Genomic DNA, 22,235 nt, shown 5'->3' on the forward strand with positions numbered 1-22,235 from the left:
TTTCTGGCGAAAATGAATTTTGGCTTGAAACACGGGACTAGAATTGCTAAGTACCTCCGGGGCTATTGTAAGTCCCTTGAAGTAAATATGAAGCCAGCAGCTCTGTGGAATAAGCGATAGAAGAGAGTGCCTGCCTTCTCCCTCAGGACTGAATTCAGCAGCTGGTAATTCTTTGACCATTTTTTAATTTGGTGGCTTTATTAGTACAGATTTCAGGGTTGTGTTCACTTATATCTTGGCCAAAGACAGGTATATGGCCAAACATTTTAGTGCATGATAGGGCCTCACTTTGATCATCGTGAAAGGATTTTAAGAAGCTGGAGCTCAGGTTCCTGAAGCTTTGACAGCCTCCTGATTTTCCCTTCTGCTGCATTTTCTTTGACACCTGAGCCTACTTATAAGCAATCCCCATAGCAACCACTGTGGGCGCCTGGGACAATGGAGGGCCATCCTGGTTTCATGGGCCCACTGATAAAGGACCTAGTAGGGGTCTTCTTTCCTACACTCAGGACTGCCTAGATGGGAACAGTCCTCTCCCTCGCTTCTAAGGCCCCCTGCAAGCCACACATAACCGTCACTTCCCATCTATCACCTGGTCGGGTGGTTCTGTGCACAACTCCCTGGACACATGGGGTTTCTGCCCACTTCTGCACGTACCTCATGCTATCTCTTCACCATCCTCACACTTTGGGGCCCCAGTGTCCCTTTTGCTCAGCTAAATGTCATCTTTAAAACCCAGCTCAAATTCTACCTTGGTCCTGAATCCTTCCCCAACTCCACCATTTCCCTCCCTGGATTTCCTGTAATACTCTTTGTGAATCCACACCACCAGCGCTCATCTCCCCAACCAGGGTGTAAAAGAAGAGGTGACATTTTATAGGACTATGTATCCTCTTAGCACCAAGCACAGAGTGGGCACAGAATAGAATAGAGTAGTTGATTGCTAGGATTAATATCAAATTAGTTCATCAATTCAGCAAATAGCGTTCAAGGACCTACCATCTGCCAAGCACTATCCTCTAGGAGCTCTGTGGAAAACTAGTTATTCTGCAGTGGTTCTCAGCATAATGGCGTTTTTTTTTTTTTTTTTTTTCTGGGAAGGTGGCTCCAAGAAGAGGGGACAGAGACTCTTTGGATACAGGCTAAATTTTCAGAACCAGAAAACTACGATTTCATTTGCCTGGACTGTCTGCTTGCTTTACCAGGACTATTCTAGGTCACACACCAGTACTTCATCTATTTTAAAATATTCATTGAGTATATATGAGGTGCCGAGGTCTAAGGGTACCAAGATTCATACATATTCAGTCAGTCATGGGGAATAGTTGGTCACTCAAAGATTAAAGAACACTGTTAAATAGATATAGACTTAATAAATGGCTGTATATGCAGTATGATTTGGGGGTCCCTATGACTGCCCAAAATACTCCCCAGTGGTCTGCCTTGGTAAGAGTCACTCCTTTAAAAGGAAAATGCCATCTGAAAGAGACTACATATTAGACTATGTACCTTGGCTACATATCAGAATTATTTGTGGAGCCTTTTCCAAAGACCAATACCTGGGTTCCATCCCCAGAGCTTCTAATTCAATTGGTCAGGGCTAGAGCCCAAGGATCAATATGTTTAAGAGCCTCTCAGGAGGTTCTCATATACAGCCAGGGTAGAGAACCAGGGTATTAGACCATTATCAGCCATGGAATGTAGGAGCAGCAGAAGCTTTAGAGATTGGTCCAACGTTTCCCAAATTTTACAGAGCCTCAGAATTACTTGTGGCTCTTGTTGAAAATACAGATTCTTTAGCCACATCCTGGATCTATCAAGAGATTGTCTTCTGGTAGACTGTCAAGCTTGAACATGATGAGATTTTGGTAAGAAGAAGCAGTCTCCATGCGCTTATGAGATGCCAAGTGCCTACTGTGAACGTAGTAACATGTTCTGTGATGTAGGGGCTATAACAGTGAACACACGCTGGGGGGCTTCAAGAAGCTTTCACTCTAGCGTGAGAGAGATTGTCTCAGGTAATTTTTGTTATTCTCATTTGTATGGTCTATAAGGTCACCTCGAACACTGAACAAATGAATACTGAATAGTTGTTCCTAGGGGAAATGTGTGTGTGTATGTATCTCACATAAATTATAATCTTAAATTCTGAAAACAACTCATCCTGGTAGATTCGATTTTCTTTATTTCACCAGAAGAAAATGAGGTTGTGAAGTGTTAAGTGATTTGCCGGAAGCTGCCCCACTAACAGGTATCAGAGTTAGGATTCAAACCCCATCCAACTGTCCCCAGACCTGGAGCTTCCTGCACTACATCACACTGTCCCCTACCATCTCCATCCTCTAAACGCCTCTGTGTAACAGCTACAACAAGGAGACAGAGCATCATCTTCTTTGACCTCTTGTTTGACCTTGTTTGACCAGGAACGTGTACATTGAGAGTCTCAAACTTTTCGTGTTCTGCACATGTCAGCAAATGACCAGGAAAGCACTGTCCGTACTGATTTTGGAGTTAACAAAGAAATTTTAGGGAGTGGGTGAATTTGCAAATATGGAATCTGTGAATAATGAGGATGGACTCTACACGTATACAAGGCTGACATCTGGGCGGGATGCACTGGTATGGCCATCCCTGTTGTAAAATATTGACGGATTCTTTCTCACTGATTGGTAAGTACCCAATGCCCTAAGTTTCCTGGGCGCCATCTGACTTCTCCCCTGGGACCTCTTTACAAATGATCAACTAAAAGGTTAACACCTGGCACAGTTAGGAGGCCTCCAAGACTCTGCTCCTGTGCCTGTGGCTGGTTTACATTCCGATTGGAAGGCCCCTCCGGGACGGCTGCTAAATGTTTTGACTATCGTTCCTGTGTACATGTGCTCACCCACTTTTCTGTTTCTAGGATTTAGAGAGCACAAGGCCAAGAACTGGAAAGCAAGCTCTCTGAGGGCAGGAACCATGTCTGTCCTGTGCACTCCTATATTCCCAGCCTGAAAGAGTGACTAGAATAGTAGGCATTCAATAAATGATGAACAAATGAATGAATTCGAAACTCTCATTGAGGTTAGTCAGGCAAAGGGGTTTGGAAGCTATGAGTCTCAAGCCAGGTCTTCAAGGAAACAGCTATGTATTAGAAAAGATGTGGGCTGGGATGAGGACGGAATTCTGTAGGGCGGTAAGAACTAAGAAACGTACAAGGAGGGGAAGGAAAACAGTCTGGCCACAGCAAAGAGGCCATGGCTTGGGGCAACGGGGGGCCCCCATTAGAAGTGGGCGGCCAAGGGGTGTTGGGGTCATTGGGATGAGAGTTGGGACAGACACAGGGGGAGTATTAGGCTCTTCATTCCGCACCTAAGTTTGGATAGTTGAGTTGAGTTTAATTTAGTTTAGGTTGCTGCAATGGCTGATAGTTGGGTTTCCTTCATTACTTCAACAAATACTTATCAAGCACTTATTCTAAGCCAAGTGACATTCCAGGTACTGGGGATACAGCATTGAACAAAACACAGTCTCTACCCTCATGGAGCTGACATTGTAATGAGGGAGATAGACAATAAATACATATAATATTCCATGGGAATGAACATAGTACAGCCACTCTGGAAAATAGTCTGGTAGTTTCTTAATAAACTAAACATAATTTAATATATGACTGAACAATCACACTCTAGGGCATTGGTCCCTGAGAAATGAAAACTTATGCTCAAAAAAAAAAAAAAAAACCACCCTGTACACAAATGTTTGTAGCAGCGTTATTTGTACTAGCCAAAGTCTGGAAACAGCCCAGATGTCCTTCAATGGGTAGATGACTAAACAGTGGTACATCTATACCATGGAATACTACTCAGAGATAAAAAGGAGCTAACTATTGATACAAGCAATGGCTTGGATGAATCTCAAGGGCATTGGGCTGAGTGAGGAAAAGTCAAGCCCAAAGGTTATATACTCTATGATTTCATTTTTATAAAATTCTTGAAATGATGATGACAGACATGGAGAACAGATTAGTGGTTGACAGGGACTGGGGAGGGGAGTAGGTGGATGTGGCCATAAAAGGGCAACATGAGGGGTCCTTTCAGTGATAGAACTGTCCAGTATCTTGACTGTGTTGATACATGAACACGCACATGTGATAGACTGACACTGAATCATAGGCACACATTGTATTGATGTCAGTGTTCCAGTTCTGATATGATATTGTAGTTATGTACATGTAACCACTGGGGGAAACAGGGTAAAGGGTACACAGGGCTGTCCTTGTACTCGCCTTGCAACTTCCTGTGATTCTACAATTATTTCAAAATAAAAAGTTAAACAATGTAATATTTCAGCTCTGCTGGGAAAATTAAGCAGTATCAGGAGATAGTGACAGGTAGATGCTATCTTAGAAAGAACAGTCCAGAAAAGTGTCTATAAGAAAGTGACATTTGAGGAGACCTGACTAACAAAGTAACCCACAATGGGTTTCTGATCAGAGAGATAAATTCCAACCACACAACAAGCATCATTTTAGGGGAGAACTGGCCATTTTCATGGCAGGAGATTGGGGAGTGGGGACTGATGGCTCTGCCCACTAGGCAACTGCACACGCGCAGTAAGATGGGGAGGGAGGGGCCTATTGGTAACACCCACTGAGGGGCAGGGCTTGCATTTCCAGAGACAGAGGAGAATTGCAATTGAGAAAGACCTAAATGCTAGGGAACACGTATGAGAGTGCATGTGTACATGTGTGTATGTGTGTGTCTGTATGTGATATTCACGCTGACACAGAAGAGGGCTGGGGGCCGTGGGAAGAGGTAGTTAATGCCAAAGTTTGATTTGAATCCCGTCCCCCTAACTCATGAGCCCATACCTTGCATCTGTGCACTGCCCCTGGTTTTGCAGAGATGTCATCCTTCTCTGGAAAATCCCTCCATCTCTGTCTAGGAAATCCTGTCCCATCTTTTACAGCTCAGGGGCAGCTTCCTCTGTGAAGCCTCCCCTGATTTCATGTCCTCTACCCCTAATAGTTGTGACCTCTCCTGTGGCTATGGGATGGGGTGGGACATCAGTGCTGGGGTTCATGGGAGTTCTGGGGACACTGGGAAGAAACAACTAGGCTGGAAGTGGAAGGAGGGCTCTGAGTTTTGCATGTTGAAGTTTTGTATCTGAGTTTGTGCATTTGAGTTAAGATTACTATAAGGATCTAACCTAGTAATGGACACTGTGCCTTCTGAACCCAACTTTTGAGGAGAAGGGCCCAGGTGTTTTCACTTTTAATAAACAGTCTTGGTGACTATTATGATCAGGCAAGTTTGGGAAACACTGTGCTCATCTAAATCCCTCAATTTACTGATGAGGAAACAGGTTCAGGAAAGGGAACTGACTCACCCAAGGTCACCTAATCAGTTAGTGACTGAACTAGGACAAAAGTGAAGCCATTTGTCCAACTGGACCTCCCCAGCAACTTTATAGTAAATCCCCCACATACTGTGCTGTGTCTCATACATTGTGGGGCGTTTAGTACAACCCTGGATGGATGAATGAATAAGATTAGTATCCACCATCTGCAAGGTTTTAATGGGAGTTGGACACTGGATAGGTAAATTCCGATAGGGCACAGCAGAAAAGAGGTAGAAAATATGCCTAGAACTGGGGCAGCAGGCAGCTTAAGTGGGGCAAAGCAGACAGCACCAGGCAGAACACAGCACTGTGTAGCCCTTCAAAATCCTCGAGTCTGGGACGTGAGCATAGACAATGCTTTGAAGTTCACTCCTAAATCCTTGGCTCACAACAATGTCAGTCCTAGTCTCTCCCCTCCCCCTTTCCCATCACTGTCACTTTCCAGTATGAGGTGACTCTTGTCTCAGTCAGGAGGAAAGGCAGATGGCAAAGAGGCTCACTCACCTGATGAGTGTGCAGAACTGTAAGAACGATGAATTCCTTAGCGTTCCTACAGAGAGAAGAGGGAACAGGAGAGTAGTGTATCATGCACTGGGTATTCGTCTAGCACAAGAAGCAACACCAGAATTTTCCCCTGGGCTGCATTCAGGTATATGGATTAGGATAGAGGGCAATCTAAATATCTGCATGGCTGCCTCGCCTCCCATCGTTCTTAGCGGCTGACATCCACCATCTATATAGGTTTACACAGGCATCTGAAGCCGGTATTACCGTGATCTCTGGGGTTGTCATTTTGCAGGTCTTCTGTTTATACTCCTCCTTACATTCTCTCTGTAGAAATTCTCAAACCCTAGGAGTGATTTTATCGGTAGGCTAAAAAATTCTCCAGGCAAACTAAAGACCTGAATTATGGAACTCAAAGGGTGCACAGTCAGAGTCCTGGGAACTGTGTACCATGATTATTGGCAATTTGGTATTTAAGCAAGAGGAGAAATTCAAAGGAAAAACCCAAAGGAGGTCATTTGGTCATCATGACTCATACTCAGCAGATTTGTTTTAATTGAAGGACCAAAAAAATGAGAGCCAGGGAGCAACAGATGGGAGCCAAGACTCTCCAGATAGCAAACATTCAGAAGGATGAAGAATTTTAAACTCTTCAGACAAGAATTACACCAATGATCCAACAGGCTATGAGGTATGAAAATTCTCTCCCAGGAATACATAATCCTTTAAAAGAATTAAAAGAAATGGAAAGAGTTTGCCTTGAAGGAGCTTCCCTTCTCTTTGCTGGCCTTTTTTCAAATGTTTCTATGAACAAAGGTGTTCAGAAAGCAGAGTCAAGATGCCCTTGATTCTGGGTATTCAAGAAGGGCCAAGGCCCCCTGCTCAAGGACTTGAAACATTTCCCATATTCAACGAGGCAGAGTCCGGGGATGGATGAGCTGTAGGGAAGCTCCCAGGAGAAGGAAGTTGTGTTCCAAGGAAAACCCCATGGAAAATCCTTGCACAGGGTAGGGGCCTAGTGTAAATTGGATTATGTGACTCCTATGCTCCAGCCCCTGCCACGTCTCTCCATGTCATGTAGAACAAAGCCAAAGCCCTCCCAGTAACTACCTTCTCCCCCTTCCTTAACTTATTCCACATGCTGGCTTCTCCCCTGTTCCCCATACATGCCAGCCACAGTCCTGCCTTAGGGCCTTTGCACTGGCTCTTCTGGCCTTCTCTCCAACACTCTTCCTTTCTTCAAGTCTTTCTTGAAATGTCACCTTCTCATTGAGGCCGACACTGGCCATGCTATTTAAAGTTGCACTCTGTACCCCTGTGCCCAGCATTCCTGATCCAGCCTTCTAGTCTTTCATAACATTCCTCGACTTCTAGTATATTGTACAATTACTTATTTAGCATGTTAATTGCTCATGCTGTGCCTCCTTCCGCTAGAATGTAAACTCCAACAGGCAAGTATTTTTGTCTGTCTTATTCACTGCTGTATACCCAGTGCCTAGAACAATGCCTGATGCACTTGATATAATGAATATTCACTGAATGAGTGAATGGATGATCTGCTAGCCCCTGAGGTTATCAAACGAGTGAGCCCTGCCTTGACCCTGAAGGTGCTCTGGACTCCCTCACAAAACTGGATGACCTTGTTCTGGGGTGCAAAGATATCCACTAGAAGCAAAGTGAAGACTTCTGAGAGGTCAGGCTGAAAGAAACTCAACGTGCTCTGATGGGGTTGAAAGAACTCACCTTGTGTTGGTGTGGTGGTGCAGCATGAAGGGTGAAGGATGGAGAGGTGGGAATTCAATGGACAAACTGAACTTGGAGGAGAGACAAATTAAAGGTCATCAGGGACCAGACACGTTCCAGGATATTGAACTGGATGCGGAGCACATCGAGGAAAGAGGGCTATGGACTTTGGGAGGAAGCACTGCAAACCCGTCCAGAGTTAGCGAGAGGACGTCACTCCAGACGCAGAGCGTGAAGTCTGCCTTCGACGGAGAGGGAGGGGCTCTGGAGGCAGGTGGGCTTTGGGAGAACAAAAAAGCACATGGTGCCGTTTGAGGGGAAATAGCCAAGGTCCTTCAAACTGAGGTTGTTAACCCATGGGATTTAGAGTCATCATCTCTATCCTCTCATTCCTCATCCTCACGTCTATGCAAGGGGGAGTGTGGGTGGTACGTGCGTGTGTCTGTGGTGGGAGTGGGGGGTGTAGGAGTGTATACAGAGTATGCATGTGTGTGTGAGCATGTGGCACATGTGGGTGTGGGCATCCTTGTAGTGCGTGGTGTGTGTTTGCATGTGGTATGTGGTGGGCATGGTGTGTGGAGGTGGGTGGTATATGGTGGCATGATGTGTGCAGGGGTAAGTGGGGGGGAAGTCAGTGTGATTACTCTCACAGACATTTGGCAGTGGTCCTCCTAAGACTCCTTTCTGTCACCTGCCCCCATCTGGAGAGGGCACTAAGGGGTCACACTGTAAGCAAAATCCACAATGGCAGGTTCCCCTCCTCAACCCGCTGGCCAGGGGTTTGGATTTTCATCTCCTTGTGGGTTTTTTTGGAGTAGGGTGGGGAGGCAGGAAACCATGTCTTGCTCACATTGTGCTTATCTCACAATGTCCTTTTAATGGCTTGTTTGGCCCTCATTGGTCACTTGGTGTGTCCCACTGCACAGTAAGTCAAAAATCAAGGGGCTTGGGGGAAGGGAGCAACTGGGTGGAGGGAGGTGAGGTGAGCTCTGGCAGGAGGCTGTTTCTTCGTGTCTGCTCACACCCCTGGACAAGGCTAAGCCAGGGCCCTGGGCCCCGGAAGTCCTGGATAGCCAGGAGCCCTGGTTAGGGCTGCTCTTCCTGGGAGGGCTCCTGTGAGAGCCAGGGAAGGCTGTGGCAGCCATAGCTATGCCACTGGTGGGCCGGGGAGGGGGCCGTGTTCAGCTCTTGCCAAGGCCCAAGAGGCCTCTATTACCTGATGAGGTCTATGAACCTCTCCCTGGGGGCTTCACTCACGTCCTCCTCATTAATAGCCACAATCTGGTCACCAGCCAGGAGCTTGTCCTCAGAGGGGCCTCCTGCAGAGGAGAGGAGAGAGGCGTGAAGGCTTGGGGCCACTGCTGGGAAGGCGCAGGTCTGGGTGAGAGGGGATGGCCAGCGCCTGAAGGAGCTGACGTGGGCGCCGAGGCCTGCAGGAGATGGCCAGGGGTAGGGCTGCGGTTGGAGCCCCGGGCCGCTGCTGCCTGTGGCAGACGGAGGGCAGAGGACTAGAGGAGGAAAATGGAGTGGCCCTCCTTTGGCAGGGAGTGGTGTGGCAACAAAGGCCTGGCACTTAGCTGAGGTTAATGAGTGTCTTACTGGCTTGGATCTAAAGGAACACGGATTTCTGCGTCCCCAGGAGGGAGCTGCTTGGGCACTAGGAATGACTTCCAGACTACCGGGGGCTGATACAGGTGACAGGAGAGGGTGAGGAATCTTCTTACTTGAATGTTACTCACACTTCCTGGTCTGGAATGATGTAGGCGTTCACTCACCTGCCTAGAGACAGGTGATCTCAAGGACTTATTGTCTTTCCCCTCTGAGACATGCTACTCTCCAAGAAATGAAGGGAACAAGGCACAGAGCCTAAATCATGGGCAGTTAGAAATTCTTTTTCTCTTCTTCCCACCTCTGTTGTCTGAGAGCCTTACCTTCCCAGTTGGGGTACAGGGTGGGGTAGAGGGGCGTCCCAGGCTGTGCTGCCTCTGGTGGTTAGCCAAAATCGGCTTGGAGAAAAGCTCTTCACAGATTCAGGGAAAATGAGAAGTTGGATCCAACTTAACTCAAACCCGAAAGAGACGTTTCATGACAGGCCTCACTCTCAAAGAAGCCTGAATTCTCATTTGTATCTACTTGAAAGGGCCAGAGCTCAACTACTCCCTCTCTCCACCAAGAAGTGTGCTGTGCCAGTTCCCCAAACATGAATAAAAACAAGGCAATGATGTCACCTGAACACCACTTGATGGTTCTGGAGCAGGGGGGCCTGTATGTGGAGGGTGGCTTTGCTGGCCCAGCCAGCAGGACTCACCTCTCCAACTGCAATGACCCTCAATCCCCGTGGCCCCATCCCTGACAGCACAGTAACTTTAGAAATGGGGAGTGTGATGGTGAAGACCCCACTCCTCGCAGCCAGTCAGGCTTGGACTCTAATCCCAAATCTGCAATTTACTAGTCGTGGGACCTTGCAGAAGACAATCTCTCTGAATATCTCTTTCCTCATCCGTGAAATGGGGAAATAACATCGTAAGAATGTGGGGAGGATAAATGGGATGATGAATGTATAGCACTTAAAACAGCTGATGGATTGATGTTGGTAAGTCTTCAATGAGTGGTCGTTATGATATCCTCCAAGGGATAATTCTTTCAACTCATTTCATTCCTCCTCTCTACTTCAGCTTCAAATGCCAGTCTTTTAGGTGGAGGCCACTCTACCTATTTCCTCCCTCCCTTCCATCCACCCATCATTCCTCCCTTTTAATGGAAGAGGTCCTCATGGAACTCAACCTCCAATCACAGGCCTTGGCTCTCTGGTGGCAGTGGTAATATCAGTCTACCACTATTTTCATGGAATGGTTCATTGGCTTGTTTAAGAGTTCCTTTAAAGGATGCATCTTATCTTTTTTGTGGTCTCCAAAACAAGTTCTTTTCATGTGGGAGCCACCTGGGCTGCGGGCAGCTCTTCGATCAGCCTGCCAGCCCCCTGGCCTCCTGTGTTCTCGCCTGTGGCTTTCCTTCTCTCCAGGTCTCCAACTCCCTCCTCTTCACTATCATACCACCTGCAGTGACCCTGTGAATTCTGTCTCTTCTGACGTTAAAGCCTGGGCTCCCGGTGGTCTGTGACTAAGTTTTATCTGGTCCCTCTTTCCCAGGCCAAATCTGATTTTGGATCAGAGCCTCAAAAACCTTTTGCCAAACTGCATGCCTGACTCAGGAGCCTTAGGTCAGCCACGATCTCCTGTACTGAATTTTTTTTCCTTTATGCCCTCGAGTTGAAGAGCGAGCTTACAAAAATCTTTTTCTTCTCCTTTGAGGATTGTGAAATTCATCAAATTTCTGCTAGACCAGTTTGTACTCCAGCTGCTCCTCTTGACTGAGTGAGAAACTCTTGTAAACATCTAAAGCCTCAGGCCCAGCAAGTCAGGAACAGAGCTCCTCTCCGTCTGTCTTTTCTGTCAATGCCGAGCAGATTCAGAACAAAATGGTGCTCAGGCCCTCTCCCATTTCATTCACAGTTCCAATGGGGCTCTTGCTTGGTCAGTCCCATCCAGTCCCGTGCAAGCCCTGCTTCCCCCTCCTGGCCTCGGACAGGCTCAGGTGCAAATCCGAGCTCTGCCACTTCCTAGCTGAGTGGCCCTGGACAAGTCATTTCCCTTCCTCTATGCCTCACTTTCCTCATTTGTAAAATAAGAATGCTATTACTTACCTCGCAGGCATGGCTGTGAGGATTAAACAAGGTGATGTAAAGCACACAGTAGGTGCTTCATCGATGGGAAGTGTTGGTATCACCACTGTGGCATTCTGAGATTTCATTCTCCCCTCCCCTCCTCTCCCACCTATGGTCTCTATCCTGATTCCAGTATTCAATGAATGACCTATTTCATGAGTATGTACCAGTCTCCACAGCCTGATGGCTAGATTCTTGGGGACAGTAACTCTGTCTTGTTCTTCCCTGTAACCTTGCTGGGCTTAGAGTAGGCAATCTATAAATACTTGTTGAATTGAATTGGATAGGTATTTCTCATCCAAGGCAGTATGGCTCTTCTATGAAGGGTCTATGCAAAGGGAAGCTTTATTAAGACCCAGGCCTTAGTAAACCATCAATTGCAGCCTCTGTCTAGAGCCTAAGCAGCCTCAGTGGTTTGTGTGGCTAAGTCTTCAAAGACCAGCTCCCTCATACAGTTATAGGTTGGCAAGTCTTTACCCACTCTTCATGAATTCTTTGGCAACACACTCTACTTGGGTGCTCTGATCTTTGGGAAGATGTGTAGGTGTTTGAGGGGGGGTAGGAGCCAGGGCCAGGGGGACACTCTGAGGGACACCTACCTGGCCTCACAGATCGCACCACCACAGGCCTCTCACTGCCAGCCACGAAGCCAAAGCCATATATAGGGTCCCGGTGAATGGTCACTTGTCGCAGCGTCTCTGCTGGCAGCTGCCCACATTCCATATCATTTGTGCTCTCTTCCTGCATCACATGACTGAGGGGAAGGGGAAGATGGGAGCAAAAGAAGATGCAAAGGCAACTAAGCCTCAAAAGCAGCTGGGGGAGGGACAGCGATAAGGGCGCTGGCCATGGTACCCGGGAGTTCACACACATAGCTTCCTACACCCTCTGACCCCAGCAGACCCAGCAAAGTGATGACCGCCTGGTATTTCAGACTGGAAAAAGAAGAGTCTAGAAAGGAGGAGCTGCTTGTCTACAGGGCCAGGGCCAACAGAGGAAACGGGTGCCATGGAGCCTGACATTAGTCCTTTCCTCAAGATACTGGGACTCTAGAAGGAGCCCAAAAACAAATGTGTTGTTCTTTGGAAGTTTAAGTGGTATCACCCATTGAATCGGCTATTTACTTCCTAAGAGAAACCAAAACCTTGAGGGAAGGGCCTACAAAACAGGCAAGTTAAGTGGGGGAAGCAATGTGAAGTCATTTCAGAACATGGAGCACCTTCATGAAGTCCTTGCATAATTTTAAACTTGGCTATCCCTTATATAGGTTATATATAAAAATAAATGACTAAGATGCCATATATAAACAAATGGGCTAAGGTGGAGGACCATCCCCTTACACAACTGTGCATAATGCCAACTTATTTCAGTTAATGGGACAACTGGAAGACGGCTCCCATGGGCAAGAAGACATGGGGACCCTGGGCTTGAAAAGGCACTGGGTATGGGGACAAGAACAACTGTGCACAATGCCAGCAGACCTGAACCCCAGACGAGCTGGGAGAAGAGAAATTGCTGCCCAATACTTGGAAGAGATTAGAGATGGTGCTCCCGATGCCCACAACTTCACTTACTGAAGCTTAGAAATTATACAAGGACTTTATAAAGGGTCTCTGGCAAGGGACAGGGTGAGGCATACTGTACGCCAGGATGGGTCTGAGTGAAGCATTTGAATGAAGAGCCCTAAGGACTGAAGGCTTGGGACCCCTGGAGTTTGTGAAGGCAATGGGTGTGAGGGCAAGGAAAGAGGCAAAAAGGGGGAATGAATGGCCAGTGGGCAGGACAGGGCATGTGGAGGTGGAAGAGAAGGGACCAGAGCCAAGAGACTCAGAGCCTCAGCTCCCAGACTTGGCACAGGCTTTCTGGACTAATAAGTGGGGTTGGGTTTTCTAGACTCAGTGTGAGTATTCTCTAAAATTAAGGTTTCAGGCAGGGCCCGTCTGAACAAGATACAAAGGGCCAGGAGCTAATTAATCAAACTAGCCTAAGGTTGGGAAAAGAAGTGGGAGGTTCTGACACGATGAGAGTGATTGCTGACTAGCTAAGAATACCAAGTTCCTCAGTAGCAAATGATTGTAAGCAATTAGGTTGTTTATCAGGACACAAATTTGGTAATTAGAGAGGAGCTTCCGGACTATGGATGGGAGGGATGGTGGGAAGCTTTAGAGTAATTGTACACAAGAGAAAGTCATAGTCCCAGGCTCATCTCTCTCATAGAAGAACTCAGGAAGGAAGACATACCGTGGCTGCTTTGAATCCAGCCACATCAACTCTGGCTGCACCCAAGCTGGCTTGGGCTCTGACTGGTGCCCCTTAGGGAGGTAGAAGGGGCTGTAAGGATGAAGTCAAGCCTCCTGAAGGTGAATTCAGAAACTGGCTCCTTTCCTCCCACACTGGTAAGACAAACTGTCACTCTTCAACAGAAAATCACTTAGAAGTTGGAACACGGCTGTCTGGTGTCCTGGATAGACAACCTCCCAGGACAGAGGCTCGGCAAGGATGGCTTCAGGCTGGCACCTCTCTCCTTTTTGTTCCTGGTCCAAAGCAGGCAGGAGCTTGGCCTTGAAAAGAGCCAGAGAACATCTTCCTGTAGCTGCCGAATGTCTTGCCTGACCCCTGGGGCTGTTTCCGAAATGAGCCCTTTGTCTCCAGTCATCTAATCAACCTCGTCTCAGTGGCACTAAAACAGCCTCTTCTTGGGATGACACCAGCTCATTTCCATCATGGGCACCAGCCAGGGCAGCCTGGATGATGAGAGCCTGTCGGGCTGCACAGCCTATGGCGGAAGGAGCAGGGACACCACAAGGAAGATCCAGGCACCCATGGAAGTGCTTGACTCACTGTCTCGCACTCAGGGTCCCCTGGCCACGGCAGCCTCACTTTTGCTGCCTTTTTTTCCCAAAGCATGGGATACTTCAGTCTCCATTGGTCCTTGAGGCACCGCCAATACTCATGAAAATAGACACTCCTAGTGCCAGAGGAACCAACAAGCTAAGAGCCTTTCGTGATAACAAGTTTTCTGCTTTACTGTTTTGACTATGTTAATCCATCAACAAGTATTTAACGAGTGCCTAGCCAGACAGTTGGAGCCTCGGGGGACATAAGAAGTTAAAGATCTCTGCCTTCAAACATCTTCCAGTCTAGTGGGGATAGGGGGCGAGAGACGAGTGTACAATGAACAAAAGAATTAGAGTGCCAACTGAAAATATGACTTCCATAATTAGGTCTAAATTGTGTGTTCAGAAAAGGGGGTGGAGGACTGGAGAGGGCTCCCTGGAGGAGGCAGGAACAGTGCTGGACAGCCAAGAAAGGGTGGTGATGGGAAGAGAGACAAGAGGCTAAGCTCTGTCCATGGGCAGCCCCCATCTTCCCAGAGGGGACCCCACTATTTCTCCCACAGGCACAGGCATGTCTCTAGGTGTGACTGGAGCAGTTAGTCCCTGGGTTGTCCCTAATGGAGGTCCCTAACTAGGTCCTCCCCTAATTCTGCAAGCAGCCCTGTTTTCAGGCTGCCTGGGCCTTCCTAGTATCTGGGGTCAGGAAAGAAACACGTCTGTTAAGGGACCAGAAGGCCATTTTGCAATGCAAATGGAAGCCATCCCTTCGCTCCTAGGGTTTGCATCTTTCAGCGTCTGCAGCTCAGTCCCTGTGAAATTTGCTAAGTGCCTGGAGACTTGGGAGTGACACTGAAGGCAAGCAGTGACGGATGACAGGAGCTCAGCTGTCCACAGGCCACGTGATGGGCCTCCTGGGGGAAATACGCAATTTGACTTTGAAGGATGTTTGGCTTCTGGCTTCTGGTCCCTTCAGACAGGGCACCCTGAACAAAATTAAGAAGCATCTCTCCACCCCGAGACCAGCTTTGTTTCTGGGACCTGCTATTTCCTTCTGTTTGCCCCAAAGCACACAGTGCCTTCAGTCTGCCCCGTTTCCACCCAAGGCCCCCAAAGGTAACCCTTCCCCTTGCACCAGGCTTGCCCTCCCTCTGTAGTCAGTGACCCAGGACCCAGGTAAAGGTCTAGCCTTTCTCTTCTGCCTAATGATAACGACACTTTATAGCCACGTGATTCTTTTCATTTTTACACCCATTACCTCATCCGAGAAAAGGTGCTTTCATATTCATTATCTCCTCACAGTCTCTAACTGTCCTGCCAAATAGGCTAGGTCTCTGCTCCTCCACTACCCCAGCCTCCAAGACAGAGGCCAATGAGGGCCCCAGCCAGAGCCAAATTTCTTGGACTGGGCCCACAATTCCAGCACCCCCACCTACACCCACTCAGGGTCCTGGACCCTCTGGCTATTCGGTCTCCATCTCAGGGCTGGCCCAACCCTGCAGCCAGCATCTCTCCACATCCTGGCCAAGTCTGGATGGCCAGCCCACATCTTAATTCATCTGCCTCTGATCCACTTCATTCAGCGTCGTTGGGAGAATGAAATGAGATCATGGTTACAGAAACACTTTGGAAGGTGAAACATATCACGTAGATGTAGCGGTGGCAATATTCCTGGTAGCATTATTCAGGCTGGCTGGAGGAGCAGAGAACGGGTGCCGGAGATGAACTTCAGCAGCTTCACACAATCCAGGCCCTTCCCCCATCAACACCTTGCCTCTAAGTGGCAGCCCCACAGAGCGCTCTGTCTCCACGTTTTCTAGGCAGCTGTCCCAGCTCTCAGATGACCTGGCTCCCTGTGGACACCCTGACTCCAGTTCATCTGTGGGCTAAATTGATCCCCCTATTGCTGTCCAAAGAGGGACCTGGGGCTGGATCACATGCTGACAACAGTTGCTAGGCAGGACGCAGGTGAAGGACAGGTGAACTGAGAAGAAGATGGATTGATTTGGAGCTGCTGCTCTCTTCCCTGCACTTTGGGGCAGGAAAACAGAAATGTATGTAACAGCTAAATTGCCAGGCGTCAGCTTTTAGTTCCCCGCCCTCCTTGCCTTTGGCTCCTTTTTCTTTACATTTGGTTGGCTCCTTGGGGAGTCTTGTCACTCCCCTTGCAACTGGAAGGATATGGAGCCACATGGGGCCAATTAGCCCTCTGATTCCAATCACAGGAGTCTGACTCTCCGGGAAGCTCCAGAGATCCAGCCTGGCAGCTGGGACCCCAGGAGATGCTATCTTCTCCTTGTGGCAGGAATGGGAGCTCCTTCCTGGCGACTCTGAAGGAACTGCTCTGGTGCCCTCTTGTAAGGAACTTGAACATAAATCCTTCTTCCAGTAAAGGAGCCCTCACTTGGGCTAGCTGCTCCTTACTCTAGCAGCGCTACTCAGACTTGAATGGACATACGCACCACTGGGGGATATGGCCAGAACGGTTGTGATTTAGTAGGTCTGGAACAAAGTTTAAGATTCTATCAAATTCCAGGGTGGTGCCCATGTTGCTGGTCCACAGCCCACATTTTGAGGAGCAAGATCTAAAAGAATGGTATTCTCAGACAATGGGAGGGTCACAATCAGGTGGGAGAACTGAGGTGCTTTTTATTCCACTGGGTTATGGCATTGAAGGCCCCAGTTCAAACACAAATGCTACCTTGGAGAACAGATACATAAAGTCATGCAAACAAAGGACTCATAGGCTGAATCAGATTTACCCCAGGAGAGAATACGGAGAGTTCTAAAAGGATATGAAATAAAACAGGTAAGGTTGCATTAAGGAAAAGGAGAGAAAGATCTGGATAGATAGGGCACCACTTAGCCTTACTAAAGAGTCTGGTCTGCACAAGAACAGCCCAAGGACTCACAACATCTGGGAGTTAAGAAGAGGAAGATGCTGAGAAGACAGTGCTGAAAACAATAGCTGTTGTTTATTGAGGACTCACGATGTACCAGGTACTGTGTACATATGGCCTCGCTCCCACAAGGAGATATTATTGCCATTGTACAGATAGGGAAATTGAGATCTGGGGAAAGAGATTAAGTAGCTTGCTTTGGGACATCCACCTCTAATCTACACACTGGTGGAGATGCAATGTCAACCACTTTCTGTCCTGCTCCAGGGCTCATTTTCCTACACGGTTTTTGCTGTGTAGAATCTGTGGACTAAGTAGCAGGCAGTGAGCAGACCTGGTGGGAGAGTCAGCAGACTGCTCCTTTGCCAGTGAGCAGAGGGCCACGCCAGTGCTGTCTGTCAGAGCAGCTTCCCTTGAAGCCACCACAGCAAAGAGGACATACTGGAGACTCCAGCCCCAGAACTGACTTCCTACCTGCCTCTCAGTTCACCCTCCCATAGGGGACACTCAGCCCAGCAGGCCTCGCATGCATGTTAACTTCAGTCACCACCAGAAAGAAGTCCACTCAACTCCGGTCAGCCCTCAGAACCCACTCTCATCCCCGCTGTGTTCATCCCCAAAGGTCACCTTTCTCTTCCCTTCAAACCCTTCCACTGTGTGCTCTAGAACACTCAGCCAACAGCGAACTCCTCTATAGCTTTAACTGACTCTCTGAAAGTGCCCTTTCACCTTCTTTCTCAATGGAAGACTGGTTTATTCCTTGAGGACATCACTTGCCCACCAGCCCTCTCAAGTGGAAACTGGAGTTTTTTTCCCCTCTCCAACCTCAAGACCTTCAGGATCTGTAGGGTGGGGTAGGAGCCTCCTGGCTTGCCAACGCCATTACTCCTCCTCCCTTCTGCAAAATATCTTGCTCCTTTGAGGAATATTCCTGGTGTCCACCTCTACCACCTTCTCCTTCCTCATTGCTGTCTATGACTTCCTGAGTCGTCCTCACACTCACTGAGGACTTCAGTTCCTAGTCACATGTGATCTGCCCTCTGCTCTAACCCTTTTTATTTTATGGTGGTAAAATGTACCTAACATAAAATGTACCATTGTAATCATTTTAAGCGTCCAGTTCAGCAGCATTAAGCACATTTACATTGTTGTGCGACCATCATCACCATCCATCTCCAGAACTTTGTCATCCTCCCAAACTGAAATTCTGTACCCATTAAACCCTCATACCCCATTTCCCTCTCCCCACAGTTACTGGCAACCACCATTCTATATTTCTGGCTCCACGAATTTGACTCCTCTAGGAATCTCATATAAGTGGAATCATACAAAATTAGTCCTTTCTTAACAGGCTTATTTCACTTAGCCTAGTGTCATCAAGATTCATCCATGTTGTAACATGTGTCAGAATTCCCTTCCTTTTTTTAAGTTTGAATAATGTTCCACTGTCTCCATGAACCACATTTTATTCATCTGTCAATGGACACTTGGGTCGTTTCCAACTTTGGGTTATTATGAATAACGCTGCTGTGAACATGGGTATACAAAATCTGTTCAAGTCTCTGCTTTAACTTCTTTGGGGTATATATCCCAAAGTGAAACCATAGGATCACATGGTAATCCTATGTTTAATTTTTTGATGAATTGCCATACTGTTTCCCACAGTGACTATTTTTTTTTTACATTCTTAACAACAATGCACAAGAGTTCCAATTTCTCCACGATGTCACCAATACTTGTTATTGTTATTTTCTATTTTCTATTTTTTGGATTTATTTTTAGTTTTTTGATGCCCACTCCAACTCTTGATATCATCATTGGTGAATTCAACATCCATATGCTGATGAAGAGGCCTCCAAAATCTGCTTCTCCCATCCTCACTCAGTCACTCATTCCATCATCACAGAGATTTTGGGTGGTCATCAGATATTGGACCACTGCCCCAATCTCCCTTGCCAACATCCCACTCTGTATTCTCCATCTATTCGTCCAGTCTAACTCCACAAGAACTCCCACTGCAGGACTAATTGGCTCACATAGCAATCGCTTATTCATTTGTTGTTCCCTTTTCCTGGAAATCTCTTCCTCTGTTCTTTGCAGAGCTGACTTCAGGTCTCAGCTTAAATGTTACCTCCTCAGAGAGGTCTTCCTTAAGCACTTGGCCAGAGTTATTCCTTTTCTTCCTCTCCTTCAAGCTCCTTCTTATCTTCACTTCCCTTCATGTCCATGTCAGAGCCCCTATAGTGATCTATCATTATGGTCATTCTCTTGCAAACACCTTCTACTTCCTTACTTCTACTTCGTCTGCTATTCTTGCTTTGCAAACCTCATTCCTCAATAAACTCAACCACATGCATTCTCTGCGCCTGCATCCAAGCAGCTAAAGGCAGCTGGAGAAGAACCACACAATTGGGTAGATGGCATTCACTTTGTACCCTTGGTCTCAAACCCGCTATAGGCTCTCAATGCTATCTGGCCATCACTTTCTCACTCTCTAAGATGACTATTTCATAGCCCCTCCTCTCTCCTCCATCCTTCCTACCTCCCCATTTGTCCCAACAAGTCTCAGACGATCTTATCCCATCTGTTACTGAACAAAGAGAAGCAATCAAATGAGAGTTCCTTTATCTTACCACCACCGAATCTACACACTGCCCTGTCTGCATTTGTACCCAGGATTCCTTTTTCCATCCTGCTGAAATGGAGGAGCTTTCTTTTCTTCTATCTATGGCAGGTCTGTTCCTTGACACTCGGGTACCATAGAGGAGATCCTCATCTTCTCAAGGATTTTGCTCCGTTGGGCACTCACTCTCTTTCTCAAATCATCATCTCTTCACCTCTGCAGAATCATGCTAGTGTATTTTCTCCACAAATTCTCTCCACATCTTCATCTCCTACTTGCTCCTCAATCCAGTCTAATCTGGCTTCTACATCGTTCACTCCAGAGTTGCTCTTGTTAAGATCACCAGTGGCTTTCATGGTTATCTCTTAGTCCTCATCTGACTCAGCCCCTAACCAGCTTCGGACAATTGACCACTCCCTCCTTCCTGGAACATTCTCTTTCCTTGGCTTCTGTGACTATTTCCTGACGTTCCAATTAATTTTCTGCCCACTTTTTCTTAGTCTTCTTTGTGGGCTTCTCCCCCTCTCCTTACTCACTGGAGACTGCAGTTCTTCCCAACTCAGTCCCAGGCCTTCTCTTCTCTCTCTACTCTCTTTCTCAGGTGATCTATCAGCCCCCTGCCTTGAAATACCATCTACATGCAGACAACTCCCAAATGCGCCTTCTACCCACACCTCTTCTGTGAGCTCCCAAGCTCCTATATTCCAAATATCTGTCTGACATCTCCACTCCCGTGTCTCAGAGGAATTGCAAACTTAACATGTCCAAAGGTGAACTCTTGATTTTTTCCCCTCAAGCCTAAGCCTCTGTCAGCCTTCCTCTCTCAGTACATGGCACCATGAATGCTTCAGTGCTTCAGCCAGAAAAGTGTCAGTCTTGAGTCCTGTGTCTCCCTTTCCCTCACCCCTCACCTCTAATCTCTGAATAAGTCTTTGCAGCTGTTCCTTCAGAATCTGATCAACTCTCTCCATCTCCACGGCTGTCACCTAGTGTAAGCCACCAGCATCTCTACCCTGGATGGCTACAGCAGCCTCCTTCCTGGTCTCCCTGTAGCCACTGCAGACCCCTCTTAAGTCTGGTCTCTACAGATATTGCAGAAGTCCAAATCAGATCCTGTCATTTCCCTGCTTAAAACACTGTACACGTTTCCCACTGCAAGTGAGGAACATCCAAACTCCTTTTCAACGGCTGACGAGGCCCCGTTGTGATCTCCTCCGCCCTCTTTGCCAACCTCTCTTATGCTACTCTTACTCTTGCCTAGAACAATCTGGCGCTACTGGCCTCCTTTCAGTTTCTGAACACATCAAGTTCTATGCTACCTCCAGATCTTTCCACTGAACATACTTTTTGTCCTGGAAACCTCTTTCCCCATTCTTCACATGGCTGGTCTTTCACCCTTTGGGTCTCCACTTACACATTACCTCCTCACAGAGGTCTTCCCTGAGAACTCTACCCCTTCTCTTCCTATCACTGCAACCCGATCTGTTTGTTTCCTTCATGAGACTGATCACAATCTGTAATCATATATTCATTTCTGTGAGTACTTTGCTGTAAACCCCATATGAGTATTGACTGTGTCTCTTGTTCAACAGTCTACCTCTGCCACCTAGCATGGTACCTGGCACATAGTAGGTGCTATAATAAATATTTTCTAAATGGCTTGATGGATGCACAGATAGGAGTGATTTGTAGGCACATGGATTAGAATCCTCTGGCCATTCCATGAAATTCATTATTAAATGCCTACTGGTTCTGTCTCAGCCTATGAAAGACAGGTTTCTAGATGGGGAGTCTGGGCCATGGGAGAAACCCTTCCACATCCTTGGCTAAGACAAAAATAGGGAGAGAATGAGGTAAAAGGAAGAGGATGAGGAGGGCTACAATTTAAGAAGAAATCACAGCCAGGATGTCTCTAGTCCTTTGAGGAATACCAGGATGGGACATCTAATGGCTATTCCTTCTCAGGGAAGGAATGTTTCTTTAAAGGGCAAACAACTCTTCTTTCAGAATGACCAGAGGCTTGGGAGTGGACAGGATGACTTTGGATAGTCTTTTCCATTCTTGACAGCCTCTGGGTAGACAATTCGGTTCCTTTCCTAGGGCTCCCTCCAGCGCTTTCCTCCCCCTTTCCCTCCAGGTCTTCATGGCCCTGAAGCTTCCTCCTCAGCTGAGCCTGGAGAGGCATCTTCTGGAAGACCTTCTGGTGTCTGGATTCATTTTCTGGTAGTCCAAGCAATTGCTTTTCCCAAGAGGGCTGGAATGGAGACACCTGGCACCTGTTCTAGCAGGTCACCGGGGAGCAGGCAGACAGACCAAAGTCATTTGTCCTTCCACAAATACCTGGCAGCCTGGAGTCACCTCACAAAAGACCAACCCCATGATGCTTCTGAGAGGAGGCTGCAGAGGACCCTCTTGGTAGCCGATCCCCTCCACTTCTCCCCTCAAGGGCTACACATACAATAGACTCAGATATCTTGTCTAATATGCCCAGACATGCTCCTAAACCTTCCCTGCTGGGGCTGCCA

The 22,235-nt window shown here is 47.4% G+C and overlaps 1 protein-coding gene across 3 annotated transcripts in view; it reads right to left on the bottom strand.

The window, feature by feature from the left end:
* The window catches only part of FRMPD3 (FERM and PDZ domain containing 3), a 121,892-nt gene that overhangs the window by 44,122 nt on the left and 55,535 nt on the right, over nucleotides 1–22,235 (bottom strand). Inside the window, exons 1-4 of one of the 3 annotated variants that reach the window (XM_045509983.2) lie at nucleotides 11,953–11,988; nucleotides 8,846–8,948; nucleotides 7,630–7,908; nucleotides 5,887–5,932 (exon numbers count right to left, since the gene is read on the bottom strand). In XM_045509983.2, coding sequence (XP_045365939.2) covers nucleotides 5,887–5,932; nucleotides 7,630–7,655 — 72 coding nt within the window. In that variant the 5' untranslated portion in view covers nucleotides 7,656–7,908; nucleotides 8,846–8,948; nucleotides 11,953–11,988. Of the gene's footprint in view, nucleotides 1–5,886; nucleotides 5,933–7,629; nucleotides 7,909–8,845; nucleotides 8,949–11,952; nucleotides 12,108–22,235 lie in introns of those variants that run through there. The other 2 variants (XM_074359200.1, XM_045509985.2) reach the window with 2 other exon arrangements.

Source organism: Camelus bactrianus, chromosome X, assembly GCF_048773025.1.
Source record: "Camelus bactrianus isolate YW-2024 breed Bactrian camel chromosome X, ASM4877302v1, whole genome shotgun sequence".
NCBI lineage: Eukaryota > Metazoa > Chordata > Mammalia > Artiodactyla > Camelidae > Camelus > Camelus bactrianus.